Genomic DNA, 24,391 nt, shown 5'->3' on the forward strand with positions numbered 1-24,391 from the left:
ATCAGATTAGTTGATGGCGGCTGATGGATACTGCCACTGCCTCTGCAAGCTAATGGAACTGGTGCGACACCGGTGAAACATCAGTGACGTCATCGTTGACATTCAGAACACCGTGATGCCATCAGAATGCTCAGCGCTGAGATTCAGAATACGCTCTTTCCTATAGCGTTGGAGCATCAACGACGTCATCTCTGAAATTCGGAACACCGTGATTGTTCAGCGGTGAGATTCGGAATACGCTGTTTGCTGTGTGCCCAGCCATAGCAGATTAATTATTATAATTTGAGTATCTTGTATATATTCCCAGTTGTATCATAAGCAGTGTGCGATCTATCAAAGGAAAATAAATTCCCAAATTAACAACTGAAAATCCTTGGCACGAAATTTTGTTATTATCGTTTTCGTCTCCATTTTCATCCAGGATTAACGCTATGTAGTCCGTGTGCGAAAATTTTGGGGCATTCTGTGTAGTACTTCAGCTAACTACTGAATACTGGAAGATCTCGAGACAGATTTAAGCGACGTAACATAGCGCACATAGGCCTATTATATAGGCCTAGAATAGGCCTATGCTGACGGTAGTGATGCTAAGCAGGGTGTTACATTGGGGATGGTAATTATGATTATGATGATTTTGTTAGTAATGACGTGTATGTTTCTAAGATCTACTTCCATTATGCCCGCGATCGATTTGTGTACTGCAGGAGAACGGACGTGTTGGTGGCCACGGCTGCTACGGACACTTGTCTGCAAGGGACTCTTGCAGCCCTCTACCCAGTCATAGCGGATCACAGATACAAGAAGAGACGGTGGCTATGCGCTCTCTAGAGCAGTCGCGTTGCTCTACGTACCACGAGCTCTCTCCCAACCAGGTAAGAAAACAAGTAAATGCTGACAGAACCGTAGTAGCCTATATAATAGATCATGTTCAGGAACTTCAGAAAATTAATCAGGTTTTGAAGGTCTGTCCGTTTCGAAAAGTTATAAATTTCCTCTTAAAAATGTAGAAATTATTATGATCTACGTACCACGAGCTCTCTCCCAACCAGGTAAGAAAACAAGTAAATTCGGACAGAACCGTAGTAGCCTATATAATAGATCATGTTCAGGGACTTCAGAAAATTAGTCAGGTTTTGAAGGTCTGTCTGTTTCGAAAAGTGTTATAAATTTCCTCTTAAAAATGTAGAAATTATTATCATACTTTTTTCGGAACATTTCCTAAAACTAAGTTTATCAACAGAAGCTTATTTTCAAATTTATTTCGTCAGTTATAAAGCTCTCAGTTTCTTCATAAGTGCAGCATTTCTCTGATTTACTCTTGCAAAAAATATAAATTTCTTGAATTTCCCTCTTTCACAATTTTAGGGAGCACGTAGTTTAACCTTTTATCGAATTACATCCTGACATCAACATTCCAAATAATTCTCAAGTTTCTCTAAAGTACAAAATATATATTTTTTTTAATTTCTCTGTATCTATCTTGCATACTTCATCATTAAGGTTCGGATAAAGTAGCTGTATCAGGATAGGCCTACTTCGTCCATGTGTTTTGTTTACAAACATTAACTAGTTGTCGCGTGTCCCCCAGTCGACAGTAGTGACGACGTATATTCAGTTCCTGTCGGCTGTACTGTCCAACTGTCCAATCACAGACGTTTTGATTTTGCTTCAGACTAAGTAAACACTGCCCCATTCCACTAGCTAAACTGTACCTGCTGGGAAGAGCGCTCCCCAGCTCCTAGCTAAAACAGGACAACAAATACAAAACATAAATATATAAAGTAAGTTATACATATTTCTTAAAGCTACTGATGAAATGTCAATTCCCTTACGTTTCAAGATTTGTAAAGGAACAAATGTAAAAATTTTACAACATTGTCGAGCATCTTACAAGTCCACATACTGTACCAGTTTTCTCGAGTTTTGGAATCAGAGATCCAGACGAAATATCACTTCTTTTACTTTACCAGTGCCTTTCAACTGAATATATATTTCCTTACACATACACTGTCGAGTTTGAGCTCCAGATGGAGTATTAGTTTTTCTTTGTTATCTTTTTTCTGCAAAAGTTCGAACAAATTTTCGTAGCTCTTTTGGTTTGAGTGTCCACGGCGATGATGGCGTTGTTTGCAGATCGTGTTGCCGCAGCATGAGAGCGAGATGTTTACATCCATCACGAGCAAGGTGCCGACGCCCTACTCGCCGTATGCCGTGTCCACGCTGCGTCAGGCCGACACAGCAGGCACCCAGCAGCTGGTGACGCCGTCTTCAGATCCGTTCCTCGGGCTCCTCAACAGCAAAGACACTAGCCAGCAGCACACGAGCCCGGAGCAGACCGAGGACGACGAGCCACAAGGTCAGTATGCACGTGAGATGCACAGATTCGTCATTACAACATAACCTAGGGACATTAACTGGATTAATTTATTTCAATTCATTTCACTTTTGTCAAAACATTTTCCGTCTTTACGCCAATAAGATGTAGACTACAAGAGGCAGGCCGGTGATGGGTAGATGAACGAATTTACAGGTGGAGTGAAACAATCTAACGTACCACTAGGCCTCCCATATGGGCTTAAATTTCTACCTTTAATTTTGATGTGGACAATAAATTGCCGATAAATATTGCCTGGTGCCCTCTAATTCAGGGACAGGGTTTTTCACGTGACATAAGTTTATGACACAGACTCCGGGCTTACTTTATTTGAAAGAAACCATGCTGAGCACAATATTTTGTTCATATTTTGTTAATTGAATTTAATAGTTTTATTTAATATTTCTTGTTTTGCGAATTCACAATAAAAGTCGCACCATTTAGAAAGTATGTACAGTTCTGTTGACAGGTTTTTTTTCATATGGAATTACTTAATTTGTAATTACAGAGTCGTTATGTTTAATAAACTCAAAATTCAAAAGAGAATTGACCAATTTAAAGTCACGAAGTAGTTTTGTTTAATAAATTGAAAACTAAAAGCAGAATTATTATTAAGTATAAGTTCCTACTACACGAAGATTTTCATTGTAATCCAATTATCAAAAAGAATAACTATTGAAATCCAATTCGTCCGTCAGAATAAATATTCTAATGAAATTGTGGCATCTATAAGGACACAAGTCAGAAATCTTAGCATACATTTTTAAAATGACAATCAATACAACTGATACTAGTTTCAAGTCGATGTTCGTTGAGATCACGACTTCTAACTCAAGAAACTGTCAGCAGACCTTCAAAGATTTATAATGGACGAATTACATTTGAGAAACATTTTCTTCTAGTTCTTCGGTACCCTGATAAGTACCCTGATTTTGTATTGTATAAATTAAGTTATGCTATTACTTAAAAATTCCTGATTAACTTCTGCTGTTTAACATGCGCTAAATATTTAAAATAGAACAGTTGCGTTTCATCAGTGCCTTTCTCGACTGTAGTCTTCTAGGGATTTTTGAGAATTGTTCATTATTGACAAATGTGTACCTGAGCTGGAAATATTGCTGTACGTCCTCTCTTAGTAATATGTCAGCATCAATTGCTCCACCGTGTTGTCCTAAGCGAAATGTTGTATTTATTAAACTTCATCATGTAATTTCGTGGCTTTGAAAAAGTTATGTAGTTTATTTCGAAAGTCTCAAAGCTAAATTTTTAATATTCAAATTTACAATTTCATAAATATATTTGCATAAGTTACTAGAAGCATTAACCACCGTATATCGTTCTATTGGAATAAATAATGTAATACAAATAAGAAAGGTTCTTACCGCAACAATTTAATGGTCGTAAAAATAAACGAAATACATAACGCATTTCAAAGAATTTCCCGAGATCCCACCTGAAGAGAATACTTGAAAATATTGGGTGAACTACTGAGATGTGACAATATTTTGGGTGAACTACTGAGATGTGACAGTATTGGGTGAACTACTGAGCTGTGACAATATTTTGGGTGAACTACTGAGATATGACAGTATTGGGTGAACTACTGAGATGTGACAATATTGGGTGAACTACTGAGATGTAACAATATTGGGTGAACTACTGAGATTTGACAAAATTGGGTGAACTACTGAGATGTGACAATGTTGGGTGAACTACTAAGATGTGATAGCGTCTCTCTGTGTCGTATTCTTCTTTAATTTGAACTCTATGTGATTTGAACTGGGATTTTCGGCATTTACATTAGAGTCGATTCTGTGATAATCACAGTGTGAAATATATAAAAACAAATTAATTTTAAAATAAATTTAAAAGTTATAGAACTAGTTCAAAAATTCGTTTGAAGATCAGATCTCGCATACACTTCATAGAGTTTATTAAGTGCAAGAGTGGTGCCCAAAATAACATGGAAATTGGTTTCCAGGTGGAAGTGCCCTGGAATGCAGGTGGATTGACTGCTACGCCGTGTTCCCGGACCAAGAGACACTGGTCCATCACATTGAGAAGAGTCACATGGAAATGAGGAAGGGCGAAGACTTTTCCTGCTTCTGGCAGGGATGTCCAAGGAGATCCAGACCTTTCAACGCACGCTACAAGCTACTGATACACATGAGGGTCCATTCCGGGGAGAAGCCCAATAAATGTCCGGTAAGTAACAGCAATTTTACTTATAAATATCACTGTCGAAACCTTCTCATTTCAGCTGTGCACACCTTCATCCATTTAATGCTTTAAAGAAAATTTGTTTCTACCTTACAATTATGCAGGTCAGTTGGAGAACCGCCCAGAAGAGCGCTCTTCACGAAGGGGACAGCGAACACATCGCTTATTCCTTGTCACATTTATTCAAACATTGCTTGTAAATATAGCAATTGTGAATTTTCTTCTAGTTTCAACAGTCCAAGCCTTCGTTCTTTTATAGCTTAAAAGGAAATTGATTTGTATCAAACAATTAATTAGGTAAACTGGTTCCTGGATCTCTCAGTACATGCTCTTCATCAAGAGGACAAAGTTCCATTTATCATATATAGAAGTTTTTCTGAGGCATTACATTCGAACACTTTGGTTCTCTCTGTCGCCTTTATTTGAATAAACAATCCTTTGCCACTGCAGCTCAAGCAGAAACTTTCCTAGAAATAAAATGTACATTTATTTCTCTACCATAAGAACCGAATATGTAAATTTGTCCTAAGCAATAACCTTGCTCCAAGCTGACTACAAGGGTATCCATTATTGATAGTCACCACAAAACTTAGAATGGAATTGTCCAAAAGGCCTCGTCATTAAAGGTAGATGTTGAATCACTAATTATCACCTCGTAATTGCCCTGTTACCTCTGACTGAGATTCTGATTCATATGTATATCTATTATCAGGCAGTACATCTCACTTGACGATATGGGTCAGAGGAAGAAATTAGCCTATTGTTTGTATATATATGAAGTCTGATTACATTCAGCGCATTTCGAACTGGCGGATCAATGTCACGTACAAACGTACAAACTACGCAAGAGTCACTGAACTGAACTGTGAACTGAAGCACTGGTAATCCCGGCTGTCCCAGCTGACTTTAGTTGAGGAGAATGGTCCAGGATTGGGGTGAGCACACGTGGCAAATGCAGTCCATTGCTTGACCTTGATCCGCCAGTTCGAAATGCGCTGAGTATAATGTAATATGTTACTAGTCAGCGATGTATGCAATGGAGGAGGCTAGAAACTGGCCACCCTACCCCATTATCTCCTGGCTTAGTTGCCTCATAAGTGGTGCCCTATTGTTTCTAATTGTGAGGTTTAAATCTGTCTTCGGACAGTTGACTGAACAACAAATATTACCCAGTGTGCGCCTTGACTTAAGTCCCTTTCTCGAATTCTCGACCTAATTCCAGGCGAAAAAATGGTAGGGGTCTCGCGACGTGGGTTCGATTATATCGCCGTGCCAGAACAAGACATGACATCAGATGGACTACTGAAAAATATCAAAGTGTTAAGCGGGAATGAAAGTATCGCTCGTGCTTGCTGTGCCATAGAATAATTCATAGCCTATAGAATGTAATCGATTTTCTTGTATTGAATTCCACACTTTCATTTTAAAGAAATAAAAAGTAATTGTGGAATATATAGACTTTAGACACTGATCTAATCACCGATTCCATATCAATCTTAATCTTCGGACATCGGTAAACTTTTAAAATACAGAAAGACGACGCTGCGGAAAGTGTTTTGGATTAAGTTGTTCCGTAACACACACAGTGAACATAAAATTCAACATCATCTTCCACAATATATATTTTGTCATTTAATTGCAAGTGATTTGCCCTTATTGATATTAACTGTTTCTTGATGCTGGGCCTATTTAGTTGTTGTTTGATATCCACTGACCTACTTTCCTCGAGTTTCTCAACAGTACACTTGTCAGATTTACAAAACATGGGATTTTCAAAATATATTTTATGGGTAAAAATTAAAAAAAAATGTATTATTATTATTATTATTATTATTACTAATATTAACATTATGATTATTATTATTACTACTACTATTCTACTACTATTAATATTATTATTACTACTAATATTATGATTATAATTATGATTATTATTATTATTATTACTACTATTAGTTTTATTGCATAATGGACTAGGTAACAGCGCGAAGAAAAAAAAAGGAGAACGTCTAACAAACGAATTGGCTAGAGGGAGTTGAAGCAACAATGAAGTGCAGAAATAAAAAAAAATAAAAATAAAATAAATGGACACAGAGGAATGGCGTTTGGGCAACGCAGTACGGCTACAGCTGTTATGAAACCCGATATTATTATTATTATTATTATTATTATTATTATTATTATTATTATTATTATTATTATTGTTATTGTTATTATTATTATTATTTATTATAATTATTAAAGATTTAAAATCAGAACGAAACATTATAAGACTACTGGATTTAATCTATATGTTTCGTTGGTCATATCTTTTACACATTTTATGTAGCATTGCTAGCGGTATTGAACCCACGGCCTTTCAAAATTTAGACGGAGAAATTTATCTTGCGTCCATGACACTAGATGTTTGTCACTTGTTATGTGCTGTCCTGTGTTGTCCCAGCGGCAGCTCTGCGCCGTGCTGACCACACGACCACAGAGACACAATGTGTGCCTGTCAAGTGTTGGGTCCTAGCTATACACCGCATTAGATTGAAATCTGTAGAAAAGGCGGTAAAACAGAACCAGAAATATCAGTGCATAATGTACATGTACGATTTCATTTCTTTAGTTCTTGTGTATGATAATGTTTCTTTCTTTCTATCGTTCTTTCATTGTGCTTTCCTAGCTTCATTTCTTCCTTATTTCCCTTTTCTGGCATTTATTCTTTGTTTGTTTCTTTCTTTTTTTCGTCGGTTTTATCTCCTCCTTATTCCATCAAACACTGTAGGTAATGGAGGGAGAGTTACTAAATCACACACTAAACATCTCAAAAGTGCTGCCTTCCCGGTGAGAAAGCATGTGTCATCTTCAAGAAACTTTTAGGGTGGAAGTTGTAAAGGCATAAATTGCGTGTGTAGGAAGACGTCGAATTCATACGAGTGAACTGCCAGGCATGACGAAACGAAAGTTTCATTTTGAATGCCACTTTTTTGTGTCGAACACAAGACTGGCAATGAATCTGCACACTGTCGCCATGTGCTGAAATCTTTGTTTATTACAAATCGTCGCCTAGCTCAACATCCATTCAACTTGGTACTATCTGGGTCTGAAAAGATGTCAATGTCAAACACATTAACCCTGGAAGCCACGCACAAACACAACGCAGGTCATCGACATGCATACGAGTCTTCTTATCAAAAGATAAAATTCATTTTGCTTAGCCTTGTATACCGGAGAAATCGAATTCGCTTCGATGTTCTAATCCGACCCTAATATCAGAATGTGTTCATATCACACATATGCTCATTGTACCGTAGAAAACGCGAGTACATTGTTTTACATTCATTTTTTAATTTCATTAAATCGGTGGGTTCCACGATCACTGTAAAGTAATAGGATTATATATATATATATATATATATATATATATATATATATATATATATATATATATATATATATATATATATATATAGTTATGGTATTTTAACTTATTGCTTAGAGTTTTAAAAAAATTGTCATATCAGACAATGACAACGCAATCTCAAATAATAATAATAATAATAATAATAATAATAATAATAATAATAATAATAATAATAATAATAATTCACCGCTGTAGAGTAAAATTTAGCATTACTCACCATGGAACGAGCGGGACAAAGTTCAAGGGATAAGTTACTGGTTGAGTTGTTTTCCGTGGTTTGCCCTAACCCCATTAAGAGCCTCGGAAAATTTTTTTATTTTAATTGGTTATTTAACAACGCTGTATCCACTTATAGGTTATTTAGCGTCGATGAGATTGGTGATGGCGAGATGGTATTTGGCGAGATGAGGCCGAGGATTCGCCATAGATTACCTGGCATTCAACTTACGGTTGAGGATAACCTCGGAAAAAACCCAACCAGATAATCAACCCAAGCGGGGATCGAACCCGCGCCCGAGCGCAACTTCAGACCGGCAGGCAAGCGCCTTAACCGAATGATCCACGCCGGTGACTGCCTCGGAAAATAACCAATTATTATTATTATTATTATTATTATTATTAATAATAAATAAATTATGGTTTATTTAACGACGCTCGCAACTGCAGAGGTTATATCAGTGTCGCCGGTGTGCCGGAATTTTTGTCCTGCAGGAGTTCTTTTACATGCCAGTAAATCTACTGACATGAGGCTGTCACATTTAAACACGCTTAAATGACATCGACCTTCGCCAGGGACCGAACCCTCAACCTCGAGCATAGAAGGCCAGCGCTATACCAACTGCGCTGGCGAGAGCGACAATAATAATAATAATAATAATAATAATAATAATAATAATAATAATAATAATAATAATACAGAGCTCAATACAAAGACAAAATTTGTATTACAATATAATTTATTACAAATACGACATTAAAATTATTAAGGATATTCATTTGTTTTATTTACGTAATCTTAAATAATATCATAAAGAGTGCCTTTCTCAATTTTTACATCTTTTCCCTTGTAGAATAAAAATGTTTACGCAATAATTAGTGTTACTCTAATTGTTCTGAGTAGTGTAATAATTACACTAGAGGTGGTAGATTTTAGCAACTTAAATAGAAATGTCACTTTTAAAATCAAATTTAGCATTTATATAGCATTTTCAATGTTACAATTTAGCTTTTTGTAAGATTTTAGCATGGAAAACTTTTATGAAAAAATTTGGTCGTAGAAATTCAATGGTATCTTTGTGTTAATAGATAAATTTTCTAGATTTCCCAGTTAAAATTCTTGAAGATAATAAAAATAAGTAAAGGAACATAAAAACTTACAGGGACATTCAGAACATTAAGAAACATGCCAAACGATATGGTGTGATTTTAGCCTGACCCACCTTGTTACTCAATCTAACTCACTGCTAACACATGTAACAAGTTTGAGTGAACACTGGACCTAAAGAGATCGCATAGCCTGGAAATATTATACCACCAGCACCAGGCAGATTAGTTGAAACTTCGAGATAATGGTACGGATAACAAGAGAGTATCAGGTAAATCACATTCCTGTGCTATTCATACTGTAAAACTAACATCGAGGATGTGACACATGATTTCTGAAAATTTCTTGAAAATATAACAATTTAAATAGATCAAGGCTAAAGTCTCTGTTGTTGATAATATTGATGATGGTGTAACAATAGCACATTATTTTTTGAAGACGTTAATAAACACACATAAAAATTAATGAGGAAATGAAATAAAATTTATTAATATTCAATATCCGTCCCTGGTATATAGAACGGCTAAGATGCACAATTTTTTACGTTTCTTTGAAGCTATCGCTGTGGATATGAATACCGTCTATGACATGCATGATATTCTTTTGTCAATGTGAAATGTATTGTTTTATGTAAAAATTTCGCGTCGTTCTAACCCCACGTCATGGAAACCTCGCAAAGTGCATGTCTTAGGTCTATTGGATTGAAAATATCTGATAAGGCAATAGGCGGGTTAGTGTCACGTGTAAAAAATCTATTATAACTTAGATTACTAAATCGAGTGTATGCCTATAAATATATAGAATATCTAAATAAATAAATAAATAACTATAAAAATCAATAAGTTAACGTGCAAATTAGTAACAATTGAATAAGAAAATTATTATTAATTGCAAATTAATTAATGATAATACATATGAATAGCAAGGTGATTCAAAATAAACTACAGCGAAAATTTGGATCAAAATATCGTAATTTTAATCATATTCTCTATTTCATTGAATTTCTTAAATAATTTCAATACTGTATATTGTATTTTAGAAGCTTCATAACAACTATTTCTTAATGTATAGAACACTTTAGATTGCATAGACCACTCTGAATTGAAATATAGCAGTAATGCAGCAACGGCATCTTTATTAGGGCCTATAGTATAGACGAATGAGTATTCGAAGAATATCTTCCATAACCGGATTCTCTCAGAACCTACGAGAAATCGATTCCTGCACTTTTGTTAAGAATCGATCGGATACTGACCTATCTGCGACTTTTCCATTTGGAAACATAATAAATATAGAAAACATTGGACAAACGATACGCATTTTAACATTACTTTTATTGAAAAGTTACGCAGTATAAATCTAAATATGCTAACGCGAATGTAGCATCGTATTGCTATTTCGTCACTGGATAATATAAACTTTAATATTTGTCTTCTATCTGTTACGTTTTGACTAAATACAGACTTTCTGTGTCAGGAGTAAATTGTTACGAAACTTATAGCACAGAATTAATCAAGATTTTCGTAGTGTAGAAGTACCGTTGTTTAATGATGGAAAGTCACACATCCATACTCAACGCCTTGTCACATGTGTGCGTCGTTTATTTAGGAGAAAGAGCTAAGAGTAAATTTAACAACAGCATGTGTTCCTGTACTTCTTTTTATCATAGCTTTCTTATACACAAGGGCATGTAGGCTCAATATGAAGTTGACTCAAGGTTGTGTACAGTGGATATTGTTGCATAATACCAGTGTTTCCTCTCAGAATTACGTATTTTGTCAGAAAACTCTTTGTGGTTCGTGATTGCATTCCAGTCAATTCACTTTAGCAAGCATAAGGATATTGTGTATTTATTTCTAATTGTTTTGAAGTGTCTCCAGATGTATCGCACTCAAATAACTTCCTGGTATTTATTACTTAGGTAGAGTTGAATTCCATTTCATATGCGAGGTTTCTCAATAAGAAATTAATTACTCTAAATAGAAGAACGATGAACGAGGACAATGAATAACAGGGTTGAGGTTTTTATGGGCGGGAAATGACCGCTAAATTTAGCTTGAATTTCTCTTATTCTGACTTCCTATAACTTAAGAAACTTTACGACACGGGATATTGAACCATTCTAAGGTTTCGTATCACTCTTAAATATTTACGGTCTTTGGTTGGGTTCGAAACCACCGAATCTCGAATTTAATAATGAGAATTTAGAAAACGAGAGATTCTAACAGGTCTTATTTTCTTTCTATTCAACATAGATTGGTCTTTGAATACTTCCTCTGAACAAGAGGATCCCCAGAAAATAGAACTGTATTAGGCCATTTCACACACACGTACAGTATGATTATTTAGTCCTGACAGTCGCCGGAGATGTGCGCCTGGGTAGGCGTGTCCATTTAGTTACGCCAAGGGGTGTTTGGGTTAGTCACTCGCTTGCCTTCGGAGCGATCGGATGTCATGCGTGCGGTAGAGCGGTATGTTTCTAGTACAATTAAGCTGTACTGCATTCCTTTACCGACCGCTCGCCCTTATCTCTACTCCGGAGCTCTCCTCACTACTCCTATTACTTCCCCTCTTTCGCGTCGCTGAGCTGACAGGAATAAACAATCGGTCTGTAAAAATGCAGGTATGTTTGCCACAATCCCCGTACGTAATCCAATTTCAGAGTCCTATTATCGATGTTCATTTGATGGTGACCCTTCAGCTGCGCATGAAGGTCTCGAAAGAAAGAGAATTTTGTGGAGAAGAGAAAGTTGGCGACAGATGTAGAGGACATATCGTCTGCTTACTTCCAAAACATAGTAAGATCAATTTTTACCGAATGTTGATATCTATGTATATTTTCAAATTGCGTCTGATTTTCGTAATCTTATTAAGTACACAGAAGATGCCTTTCTTGGAAATAACGAAACCTCGTTTATTGCAAACTTCTTTTATTTTCACTTAACTGTACTTGCCATCGGAAATGGTCGTAATGTACCCCTCCCAAAAAGGTTCGATTTTCTTGGAAATTTCTGCTGTGAGTCGCCGTGCACTCTGACTATGAGATCACTCACTACTGGTCTGTCACCTCGCGCCACAGTTCAGATGTCATGTAACTCCTGCCGCACATGACGTCATTCAAATTTGTTATCAGAGATCGGAAACAACCCTGTATTTCGATGATGCATAGGTAAAGGGAGATAAGTAATAAAAATGAATTTCGACATAAATGAAAATTATACTTCAGACCCTTATTGCAAATAAATTTTTACACAAAAACACATAAAATGCTATTATTTCGTTTTTTTTTTTTTGCACACCCACTTGTAGAATTTAATTTCTTTTCACCTGGGAAACAAAACTCCATTTGCACAAAAATTGACTTAATCCTCTTTACCCGAACACCATCGTTTTATACGTCTTGAAATTTTTCTGCTCAACGCAATTCCAGGGGCTATCTTAGAATGGAACATGTAATTCCTCTTACATGAGAAATAACGATGTTCCCATTAACAGACAGGAGAATTTTAGAAAGGGTTCATTTCACCAAATCTGGAGGTGCAACCACTAACCATCAGCCAAATTTGTGTTTGGTATAATCTTAATGACGTATCGTCTTTTCTTTTTTAGTTTGAAGGTTGCACGAAAGCCTTTTCCCGTTTGGAAAATCTCAAGATACATCAAAGGTCTCACACAGGTGAGAGACCATACTCCTGCCAACACTCTGGCTGCACAAAGGCATTTAGCAATAGCTCTGACAGAGCGAAGCATCAGAGGACACATTATGATACGGTGAGTTATCACATTGCAATGCGAAGCTTGAAGATACAACATAAGCTAAAATAAGTATTGCTGTGGCGTACGTTATGCAGGAATGATACAATGTCAATAACAATTGCATGTAACTTAACTGAAACTTTCAGCTCCACCTACCAGCGGAAGGAGAATAGCCTATAGTGGATTAGCAATGTCTCCATATTCATCTAATTTTACGGGATGTTAAAATTTTATCAACTTGAAAACAAATCTTGTATTTAACATTTTATTTTGTTTTTTTTTTTCTAACTTATTTTCTACTGTTAGAAAATAACTGTGAACATATTATCTAACAGCAGTTATTCTACTGTTTATATCTGAATCGAAATTCGAACACTAGATGGATTTTGAAAAGGGAATTGTATGTGCCCAGTTACATCTTATGACACACATTTACACAAACAAAATAAATGTATAAATATTGATAATGTAGACCTAATTTTATGCTTAGTGCATGCGGCGATTAAGTTGCACCATTCCATTCGTTGTTCCTACTATTAGATTTCAGCACTTAAATTTGAATTAAAACTAACATAAAACCTGATTATACAAAGACTATGCAAATCTGGCTTTCAAGTAGAACCTCCCTGTGAATCATGCTTGAATAATTTCAAGAGAAAAAGTTTTTCTGGGCCGGATATCGATCCCGAAACCATTCTCTTAGCGCACGAATGCTCTACCGATTGAGCTACCCCAGGAACTATACACGACACCGTCACAATTCTTCCCTTTATATCCACACAACAGAAAGCCACAATTTAAGTCACACAGAATTGTGTCCACTCAGATTTGGGTTTCTGGCGTCTTGTCAGGTCATTTGAGTTGTGTGGGTATAAAGAGAAGAATTGTGACGGTGTCGTGTATAGTTTCTGGGGTAGCTCAGTCGGTAGAGCATTCGTGCGCTAAGCGAAGGATCCCGGGATCGATACGCGGCCCCGGAATAATTTTTCCCTTGAAATTATACAAGGAATATTTCCAAGGTCTACTACTAGAATGGATAAGAAAAACATAGGTACTGGTGTGTATGTGTGTGAATAAATTTGTGGGTGACAAATTAATATTTATTAATTTTTGTATGTCTGAAGTGTGTTTTTTCGTCAAATATTTCTGATAAGAGAGCTAATACAGAATTTACAGATAATAAATTTCTCTGTAGAATCCCTGCAGCTGCCTTTCTTTAACATATAAGAATCAGAAATCGAAGTTAATAAAATTATCTGGAGGGAATCTGAAAAATTTAAGTTACCACTCAAGCATCTAGTACGCTCTCTGAAACCATTGATTTGCTGTTTTTTCAGAAGCCATACGCGTGCAACGTGGTGGGCTGCTCGAAACGATACACTGATCCCAGCTCCCTTCGCAAGCACACCAAACAGCACACCACCAAGGAGCAGGTTCAAGTGCAGGTTCGGAAGAAGGTACTAGCTTTATTTCAGTTACTGTACAGGAAACGTCATCTAGCCTCTGAATTCTACCTCAAATATGAAAATATATAAAACCTTGTAAAAAATTGGCATTTCTATTTACGACACACATTTTCAATGTTTCGTATCAGGAGACCATAACAATAGTTTCAAATTTCGAATTTAAAAATGAAAGTAAACAAGCATTTTCTTAATAAACAATTGAAAAATTTATTTATAGCTATTCCGAACTAAAAAGGACATGATATCTTGAAAAAAAAATTATACACATAGTAATTCCAATTATTAACTTCATTTTTACGCTATGTATTAAAGAACCCTTTTCCTATTACTTTTTCATCATAAATTTCAAGTCTCGAAGTAGTACTGAATTGTGAAACACAATTAGATCGCCATCATTCTTGCCTCTGATACTTCTGCATGTGTATTTCAGTTCCGTAGTGAAGACAAGAGCTTGTCCGCCCTACAGGGAATGGACGCCAACAAAACGTCTGCCTTCATTGACAACGCTGACTCCTCGGGTTTGGACCAGTCGTCAGTGGAGAGATACCCAGCAAGTAAGTCGCCATGCAATTATTATACATTCTCAGTCACGCTGGCCAAGTTTTTCAGAGGTAAAATGATCCACCATTATGAAGAGTCCACTGCAAGCATGATGGATGTCATTTGGAATACATTTTGCAGGAGAAGCAATTGAAAGTTTGAAATGCTTAGCGCTCAAAGTTTAACTGTGATTTTCCGATCATTACTGGACAATGACTATCAGTGTTAATGCCATATAACTCTCTATGTACATTCTATATGTCTTAAGCTATGCATTGACAGTCTTGGTTCATTTTCGACAAGAAAGTGACATCAATCATTCTTGCAGTGGACTCTTCATATGGGTAAAGTGTTGATGATGATGATGATGATAATAATAATAATAATAATAATAATAATAATAATAATAATAATAATAATAATAATAATAATGAGCCGAGGATTCGTCATAGATTACCTGACATTCGTCTTACGGTTGGAGAAAACCTCGGGAAAAACCAACCAGTTAATCAGCCCGAGCGGAAATCGAACCTATATCCTAGAGCAACTCAGGATCGGCGGGCATTCGTTTCTCGGTGGTTAATAATAACAATAATAAAGCAAAATGCCTTCTATACACGAGATGTTAGAGAATAGTTCTGAGCATTTCATTGAACTGAGTCATCCTGAGTACTTAGTTACCATGCCAGCAGTTGAATCCGAGGTGTTCGTTGGTTCAAATCTGGCAGATGCCTATGGATTTTAAATGGCATAAAATCCTTTGTATGGCCTCCTCCGGGTGAGAAATAAAGCTGTGAGTAGCGTGTAGTAAATTTATGTTTACATAAAAGGGAACTCCAGGGAAAGGTTGTCTACCGTTTCTAGCCCACGTTCAATTTCAACGCTAATCAAACTTTACATTTGAGTGTCGTGAAATAAAATAGTAAAATACTATTAATACAATACAATACTACTACTGCAAAGCAATAAAATACTAGTACTATACTACAATACCACTATAATAATACTACTACTAATTTATACTGCAATACTGTAGTGCTCAAAATTTTTTTTGCATATAATTTTGTGCAAACTTATGGAATACGCGATGTATTTTTTCTCTGCCCAAAAATTGTTGCAAATTAGTTTATTGCAAACACATGAAGAAATATGCAATGTTTTGGCACAAAATTAATTTGCATATTTTAAGTTTACAATAAAATAACATGCCATAATTTCTTTGAGCACTGTAATACTACACAACAGCACTACAATGCTACTACAATACAATATTGCAATACTATTACATTACAACTTACTATACTACAATACTAGTATGACTATACTTAAATAGTGGAATGGAATACTAACACTACAATATTACAACAATAATAAAATACTACAATACTTCAATACTTCATTACTGTAATACTACAATTCTTTAATACTAAAATACTGAAATACTACAATACTGCAATACTACAATACTGCAACACTACAATACTGCAACACTACAATACTGCAATACTACAATACTTCAATATCACAATATTGAAATACTACAATATGTCAATAATGCAATACTATAATACTTCAATAGTCCACAAAATACCGCAATACTACAATACTGCAATTCTGCAATAATATAATACTGCAATACTATAATACAGCAATACTACAATATTACAATACCGCAATACTACATACCGCAATACTGCAATACTTGAATACTCTAATATTTCAATACTAAATACCGCAATACTACAATACTGCAATTCTGCAATCTATACTAATAATAAATCTGTAGCCGAAATTTTTCTGGTAATTTTCGATTTCCAAAAATAATTGGTCCTAACATATATAATTAACCGCCCTGAAACAAAAAATCGCTTTTTAGAAATTTTTGTTTGTATGTCTGTCTGTCTGTCTGTCTGTCTGGATGTTTGTTACCTTTTCACGTGATAATGGCTGAACCGATTTATATGAAAATTGGAATATAAATTAAGTTCGTTGTAACTTAGAATTTAGGCTATATGGCATTCAAAATATTTTATTTAAAAGGGGGGTTATAAGGGAGCTTGAATTAAATAAATCAATATATCTCCCTTATTATTAATTTTCATGAAAAATATTACTGATATTTGATGAGATAAACGAGTTTCAAAATTACAATAACAACGCCATCTAAGGCGGTGTAATGAAATAAAAAACAAATGACTTCGTCTATAAGGGGCCTTGGAAAACGACAATGGAAAGCTATGAAACATAGCCTACAGAGAATGTTTGTGTTTGTATGAAGTAATATCGGAAGCTAAATTAACCGATTTGTATAATTAATTATTAATTCACCATTGGAAAGTGTAGTTTCTCTAGATGGACATAATGCTTTAATGTTATTACAGTAACTTCGAGTGAATCGAGGACAGGTAAGATTAAAATAGCTTCTTATGCACAGAAAATTGATAGGCATTCGTTTCCTGTATTTCCTAAAATAATTTTTATGAGCAAATGAGTGGTCTCTAGATCAAATGATCGCATCTTAATTTTTTTAATACAATTTAAATAAAGTAACATCATAAACGATTTATCCTTCTATCATACACGAATGTCCCCTGGATCAAATGTCCTATTTCAATTATGTAATTACTTTATATTCATTTCTAACGGGTGCAGCGGAGCGCACGGGTACAGCTAGTACTATAATATAGCAATACTACAATGTTACAATACCGCAATACTACATACCGCAATACTGCAATACTTCAACACTACAATACTTCAATACTAAATACCGCAATACTACAATACTGCAATTCTGCAATACTATAATATAGCAATACTACAATATTACAATACCGCAATACTACATACCGCAATACTACATACCGCAATACTGCAATACTTCAATACTACAATATTTCAATACTAAATACCGCAATACTACAATACTGCAATTCTGCAATACTTCAATACTGCAATTCTGCAATACGATAATACTGCAATATTATAATACAGCAATACTACAATATTACAATACTGCAATACTACAATACTGCATTACTGTAATACTGCAATATTATAATACAGCAATACTAGAATACAGCAATACTACAATATTACAATACTGCAATACTACAATACTGCAATACTGTAATACTGCAATACTATAATACAGCAATACTAGAATACAGCAATACTACAATATTACAATACTGCAATACTGCATACCGCAATACTGTAATACTTCAGTACTGCAATACTACAATACTACAACTGATATTACAGTATTAAAATAAATCCGCTCCAACTGGAACAGTTTATTTGACGTTAGAAGGAAATAACTTTTTAATATCTCTCTTGGATTATAGGTCTAATTATTTTAAAATCGTCCTTCTGTATGTACAGATATAATTATGATGTCAAATATTTTGAATTAGACATCTTGTCTGGTAGCAGTAAATATTGAGTCTATTCAACTTAGGAACTAAAAATGATTTTACCTGTATAAAGTTGATGTAATAAATTCATTATTACTATTTCATAGGCGCATCCTACTGCGGGAGTCAGTCCAGTCATTGCTCAACCTACTCGTCCTCTACCACGCCCCAGAGACCTCTGCATGAGGATCTTGACTGTAAGTAACATGTCATGTTCCTGTGCTAGATTTATTTTTAAGTTTACATGTGTGTAGGGATCTTTGAAATACGTCTTAAAGCTAAAACTTGTTTAGGTAATGGTAAAGTAATCCCCATGACATGTCATGAAAAATGGTAAAATGTTTAAAAATTCATACAATAATTTAGCTTAAAAAGACGCGTTGATATTACCAGGAACGTAAGTCTCGCCAAATAGGCCTACTGTCTTTTTCTGAGAGACATATCTCTCATTATTCCCAATAGATTGCGCTCATGTCAAGAAATTCTCCACCAAAATATAATCAATTATTTCGATCAAAATGAATATTAAGTTATGTACAGGATCTTACGCTGACGAAAATTTAAAATAATATTTTACTAATATTTTTCGGCATTAATGTTAGTCTTTCCATTCTTTACCGCTAGCCTTCAACGAAATTCGTAGTTTTCATTCCACATATAGGCCTATCAACTAAAAAATGGTATAAACCAAGATTTTGTAACTGAAAATTATATTCTTTCTAGACCGTTATTACTAGTTTGCATATTAGACATTTTAAAAATAACTCATAATCAATGGGTGGATTAATATGCACTATGCACCAAATATCCTTGCACGTAGGCCCATGTGCCTACAAACCAGGATATATTCACTAAAAGTAACAAAATGTGCACTGTTAAGGTTGAAAAGAAGTATTTCATTTTAAGCAATATACTATTACTGACGGTTTTTCTGTTATACATAAGAATATAGAGACATCATCAGTTATTAACAGGGGATTAACTACCTTATACCGCCAATGTTAAATTTGCTTATTTAATGACCCATTATCGCAGAAACTAAAGAAGATAAAGAAGGGTTCAGAGCCAAGTGGGCCAAGCACCATTTATTAAGTGAATACCATAGTTTAATGAAGATTGACATATCATTTAGTTTTAATGTGTATACCTTATACTACTTGCTATATGTTTACATTGAATTATGGTAATAACTTCATTTTAACCCTTGTTGTCTACGGTTTTAGTAAATGGCGCCTGGCCCACTATGGTTCTGATCCCTTAATATCGTATTGCAATTTTTACAGAATAAAGATACAAGTGTTATAAAAAAACTGGCGTAGATTTATTAAGAAATACAAGTTGTAAAAATAGATTTGATTTTTTAGGTAGACCCCCAATGTTATTTTCATTTTCTTACTTTTTTGTAAAATATTTTTCTCTGATTAACTAATAGACATAACTTACACCACTTAATGTGCGTCAAATTCATTAATGTGTTGTTATCGATATGAGTTTAAAATATTTGTCCTTTTATCATTTCGGTTCGTGAGAGTCCACACATGTGGAGTAACAGTTAGGGCTTCTGGCCGCGAAATCAGGTGGCGCAGGTTCGAATCCCTATCGGGGCAAGTTACCTGGTTGAGGTTTCATCCGGAGTTTTCCCTCAACCCAATATGAGCAAATGCTGGATAACTATCGGTTCTGAACTCCGGACTCATTCCACCGGCATTATCACCTTCATCTCATTCAGACGCTAAATAACCCAAGATGTAGATACAGCGTCGTAAAATAAAATACTAAGAAAAGTTCGTTAGAATTGGGGCATTTGCGTGAAAAATCAAAATAAAGTCAGCAATATTTTAAAAATTCAGGTCTCTTTCTACAACCTGTATCTCTTGATAAAGCAGCTCCCGTTTTCTTAGAAACAGTGTATCTTTATCCAATAAAAAATTCAATATGATATCGTAATTCCTGAGATAATGGACCATTAAATAAGCAAATTTAACATTGGCGCATGGACTGTATAGGATAGTTAATCTCCCTTTAAATTTGTGTGTCCTTCAATCCACTGCTAAAGCAGTACAATTTCTAGCATATTTTCCTTTAGACATCGTTTAAAATATTAATTCAAAGTTAATAATTTTCTTGCGGCTAAACTATTATAAAATACAATGCACTCTACAAACTGTCGAAGTTTCTCTGATTTGTCACGATAATAGACTGAAATAGTCTGATTTGCCACGTCGGCAAGTATAAAACAGAAAATTGCATCATCGTGCCTATATTATTGTTGAGAGGCGACGAAATTAGGGTTTAGCGAGCACAAAGAAATCCGTCAACACTTCCTGTACCTTCCGTGCCGATCATATTGTAGCCTTCTCGTAACAAATTTTAAAATCTTATGCACGCGCAAAGTATACCATAAAACGGCTTCTTGTTTTGATTATCTCTTCATCTGTTGCGGATTCGATCCCGGCTCAAGTCGATGGCATTTAAGTGTACTTAAATACTGCGACAGCCTCATGTCAGTAGATTTACTGGCATGTAAAAGAAATCCTGCGGGACAAAATTCCGGCACACCTGCGACGCTGATATAATCTCGGCAGTTGCGAGTGTCGTTAAATAAACCATAATTTTTAATTTTACAAGCTATGAATGACGTGGGACACTATGTTTTGGGATTACAAAGAATGCAGGGTGTCATACCCTATGACTCGGGGATTAGCACCAACTTCTATTCGTTCAAAAAGTTGCTCCGTAGATGTACCGTAGAATCACACAGTTTTATCTCGCAAGAAGTTAATACGATGGAATACTTTTCGTTTAGTCCTATAAGGTGAAAATAAATGCCGCGATATACATTTGGGAAATGGCAGCACCAAGAGAAAGAATATCCGAACAAAATTTCGTTTATTACAATTTCTAGTTGAAAAGTACTGCGAATATACTGCCAGGTTATAAGTTTCAACGATTGATTATTTTTATTTCGTTTCAGAAAATATGGATTTCCTAGAATTGTCTTCGTTGAAAAGTTATTGAAATACGCAAGTGCTTTTAGAACAAGTGTTTGCAACAGTAGGGCTCTGTTTCACTTTAAAACATGTCTTATTTTCGTAACAAGAAACTAATTCTTTATGACAGTTCGCATGGGCTTCTCATCAAATGAACCAGAATTCTTGGACCACGTTCTGAGGGAGGCAGACGGATTTCCATCTGTTTCATGCATGGACGACAACATCTTGGAGTACATCCCATTCGACTCAGTGAGAAGATTGTTGGGAGAGCACGTCGGTGAGTAACTTAACCATTCTCTTAACATCAGAATTTTGCTTATTACAAGATACACAGTCTCGGTCTTTTAACACTACGTCAATGGCACGATTGTGATTCGAACTCTACCTACAGTAGGACTAATTCTAGGAACTTTCACTCGGGAATATTCGACCTTAATCGATTCACACACGCGAAAATACATCAACAAAATTCCTTTCGAGATAATTTACGTAAGGAATGTTTTTTATCCAAGATATTAAAGAATGGAGTATCATGGCATATAGTGATTGTGTCAATAGGAAAGATGAAATGTATTTCAGTGATATTTACTTTAGTGAAAAGAGCTGTATTACAGTACCATTTTGTGTCCACAGGCCCGTAAATATTCCTAAAGTTTTTCGTTGTCTCTGTAAGCATCATACCGTAAAGTTAAGTTTTGCAATCGCAGATTCAAGTTTTATACTTTCTTTTCTGTGATTGTGTTGTATTTGGACCAACATCCGGTTTTTCAAACTTCGTTTATAAATCGGACTCTTTTTATTGCAAGCTCTGGATAAACTTGTACACTAGTCGCCTGGAATCTGAAAGCATAGCGGCCGTTAGCTTCGTCTGTAAAGCAGAGAGTGCGCATGCGCGAGGATATACTGTAGTACTGCACTTACCTACCGCGTGACATCACTCAGGCTTGCAGATCCCAGGCGGAAAGTGTACAAAGATGAGCCATTTTTAGATATAATGGTCTGGAATCTGTTATGCCAGTATGCCAGGTCTCTGTGACATTATTGGTGCGAGGTTCTTTAAATTTCGTAGAGTAAAATTGATTTCACAAATACAGAGCTTCAGCAGCTGCCCACCTTTTTCTTCCACGAACCATGGTCTATGTATTTTTTAATTACTTCGAAAATTCATTCACTTGCTTTGGGAACGTCTGAAGCACATTGCGGAAGGTAGCCCTATATGCAAGATTCTCTACGGAAACAATTGCTGAACTTAAAAATCATTGCTGTCCTGCTCATCGTGCCTTATAATAAAAAAAATCTGTTGTTTTTGTAGCACGGAATTCTTTGGGTATAGCTAAAAATTTTCATAATGATTTCGGATTTGCTGGTAAATGCTGTTGGCGCCCTTAGTTTATACTTCTCTTGAAAGTTTCTCGTGGGGAAGGAATGATAGTACTGGTGTTGGTACTCTTTCCAACTCACGCTGAATTAATTATGAAAGAGCGACAGTTGGTTCATTATCAGTAGCTCACTTCAGTCGCACATAATTACGAACAGCTTTCATTTCTTCTTGGAATGGTGGACGATTATAACCTTTTGAATTCAGTATCTGCACGTTAGGACTGTCTGGGACTCTTTTTTTTTTCAATTGCTCATCTCCGAAGGGAATAGCTGTAGTCCATCAAATATTTGGATGGATATTTTACAAAAATATCACTGTTGGTTGAATTTTCATTCCTTGAATAATCCTGGACTAATTTTCTTGCGTGAAGTTTCAAGGATAATTCTCGCATTGCACCGATATTCCCGATGTGAAATAGACATTTCTCGAAGGGCGTGAATATTTTATTCTTATAAATTTGATGCCTAATTATCGAAAGCGGATTATCATCCTCCAAATCATGAGCAATCAAATCATTTATATTACAGCCACACATCAGACCATAGATACGTATTCACCATTTTTGTAAACACACTAATCATTATCGGAGGTATAATCACAGCACCCTACGCACGCCAATTTAATCTCCCTAGGATGATGGAATTTATAGGGTGATAAAATTCTTACCATGACTTGAAGGAAACAAACCTGGGAGGCTTGTAACAGAGATTTATGACACGCAACACAATTCTAACCCATGCAGAAGATACCAGGCAAAATTTGTCGGTAATTTCTCGCTAATATCAACATTTGGAGTTAGCTAAGTGTGGATTCACACGACAGTTCAAGTGAGCGTGGGTTTGTCCCATCGTCTATCGTCTAATTCGTATTATCCAGATATAAACAAGTGGCTAAGGAAGACAAAGTTATGTTGACTGTGAAGATTTTTAAGACATACATTAGCACTACTCATAAATGATTCAAAATGTATATTTTCTTTAATGGCCTTGAGTAGAAAGAGGGTTTCAAAAGACTGACGTCGGGAATGTAAATCGCAACATCATTGTGATAAAATCAGTCTTTCTCGTAAATAATCCTGGAGTCACTGGACAGAAATCTGTACAAATCTAAGTGAATGAGTTTGCACTATAAAAATTCTAATTGGGCAGAGTACGTTTCGATAACAAAATTCCAACGTGAATAAAGAGTCTACAGTAAATGCAAAAGTTTATGGCTCTATGTTACATATTTTGATTGCATTACTATAGATGAAAATAATCTGAAAGTTTACGAAAAGAAATGTTCACTATCAAAGAATATGCCAAGGTAAATGTATATTCTTTGCACGCCAATGAAGGCGAGTGGGGGCATGGAGGTAGTGACTCATGTTTTCATGATCACGGAACTAGAATAAGGTGGTGGTCGGCACCACCCTCCAACCGCCTTTTACCCGCAATAAAACCACGAACTCAATTTAATGGGCGGCAGAATGAACTTCGAGGCCGTTCTGGACATTTTAGCAAAGAGAAAAAT

At 35.5% G+C, this 24,391-nt stretch overlaps 1 protein-coding gene across 1 annotated transcript in view; it reads left to right on the forward strand.

Moving 5' to 3' along the window:
- LOC138707801 (uncharacterized) overlaps window positions 1-24,391 on the forward strand; it is a 180,264-nt gene that overhangs the window by 146,133 nt on the left and 9,740 nt on the right. The window contains exons 4-11 of the mRNA XM_069837731.1: window positions 705-872; window positions 2,134-2,356; window positions 4,356-4,579; window positions 12,937-13,098; window positions 14,421-14,540; window positions 14,980-15,103; window positions 18,613-18,702; window positions 21,626-21,775. Of these exons, the coding sequence (XP_069693832.1) occupies window positions 705-872; window positions 2,134-2,356; window positions 4,356-4,579; window positions 12,937-13,098; window positions 14,421-14,540; window positions 14,980-15,103; window positions 18,613-18,702; window positions 21,626-21,775 (1,261 nt within the window). The remainder of the gene's footprint in view (window positions 1-704; window positions 873-2,133; window positions 2,357-4,355; window positions 4,580-12,936; window positions 13,099-14,420; window positions 14,541-14,979; window positions 15,104-18,612; window positions 18,703-21,625; window positions 21,776-24,391) is intronic.

Source organism: Periplaneta americana, chromosome 10, assembly GCF_040183065.1.
Source record: "Periplaneta americana isolate PAMFEO1 chromosome 10, P.americana_PAMFEO1_priV1, whole genome shotgun sequence".
Taxonomy (NCBI): domain Eukaryota; kingdom Metazoa; phylum Arthropoda; class Insecta; order Blattodea; family Blattidae; genus Periplaneta; species Periplaneta americana.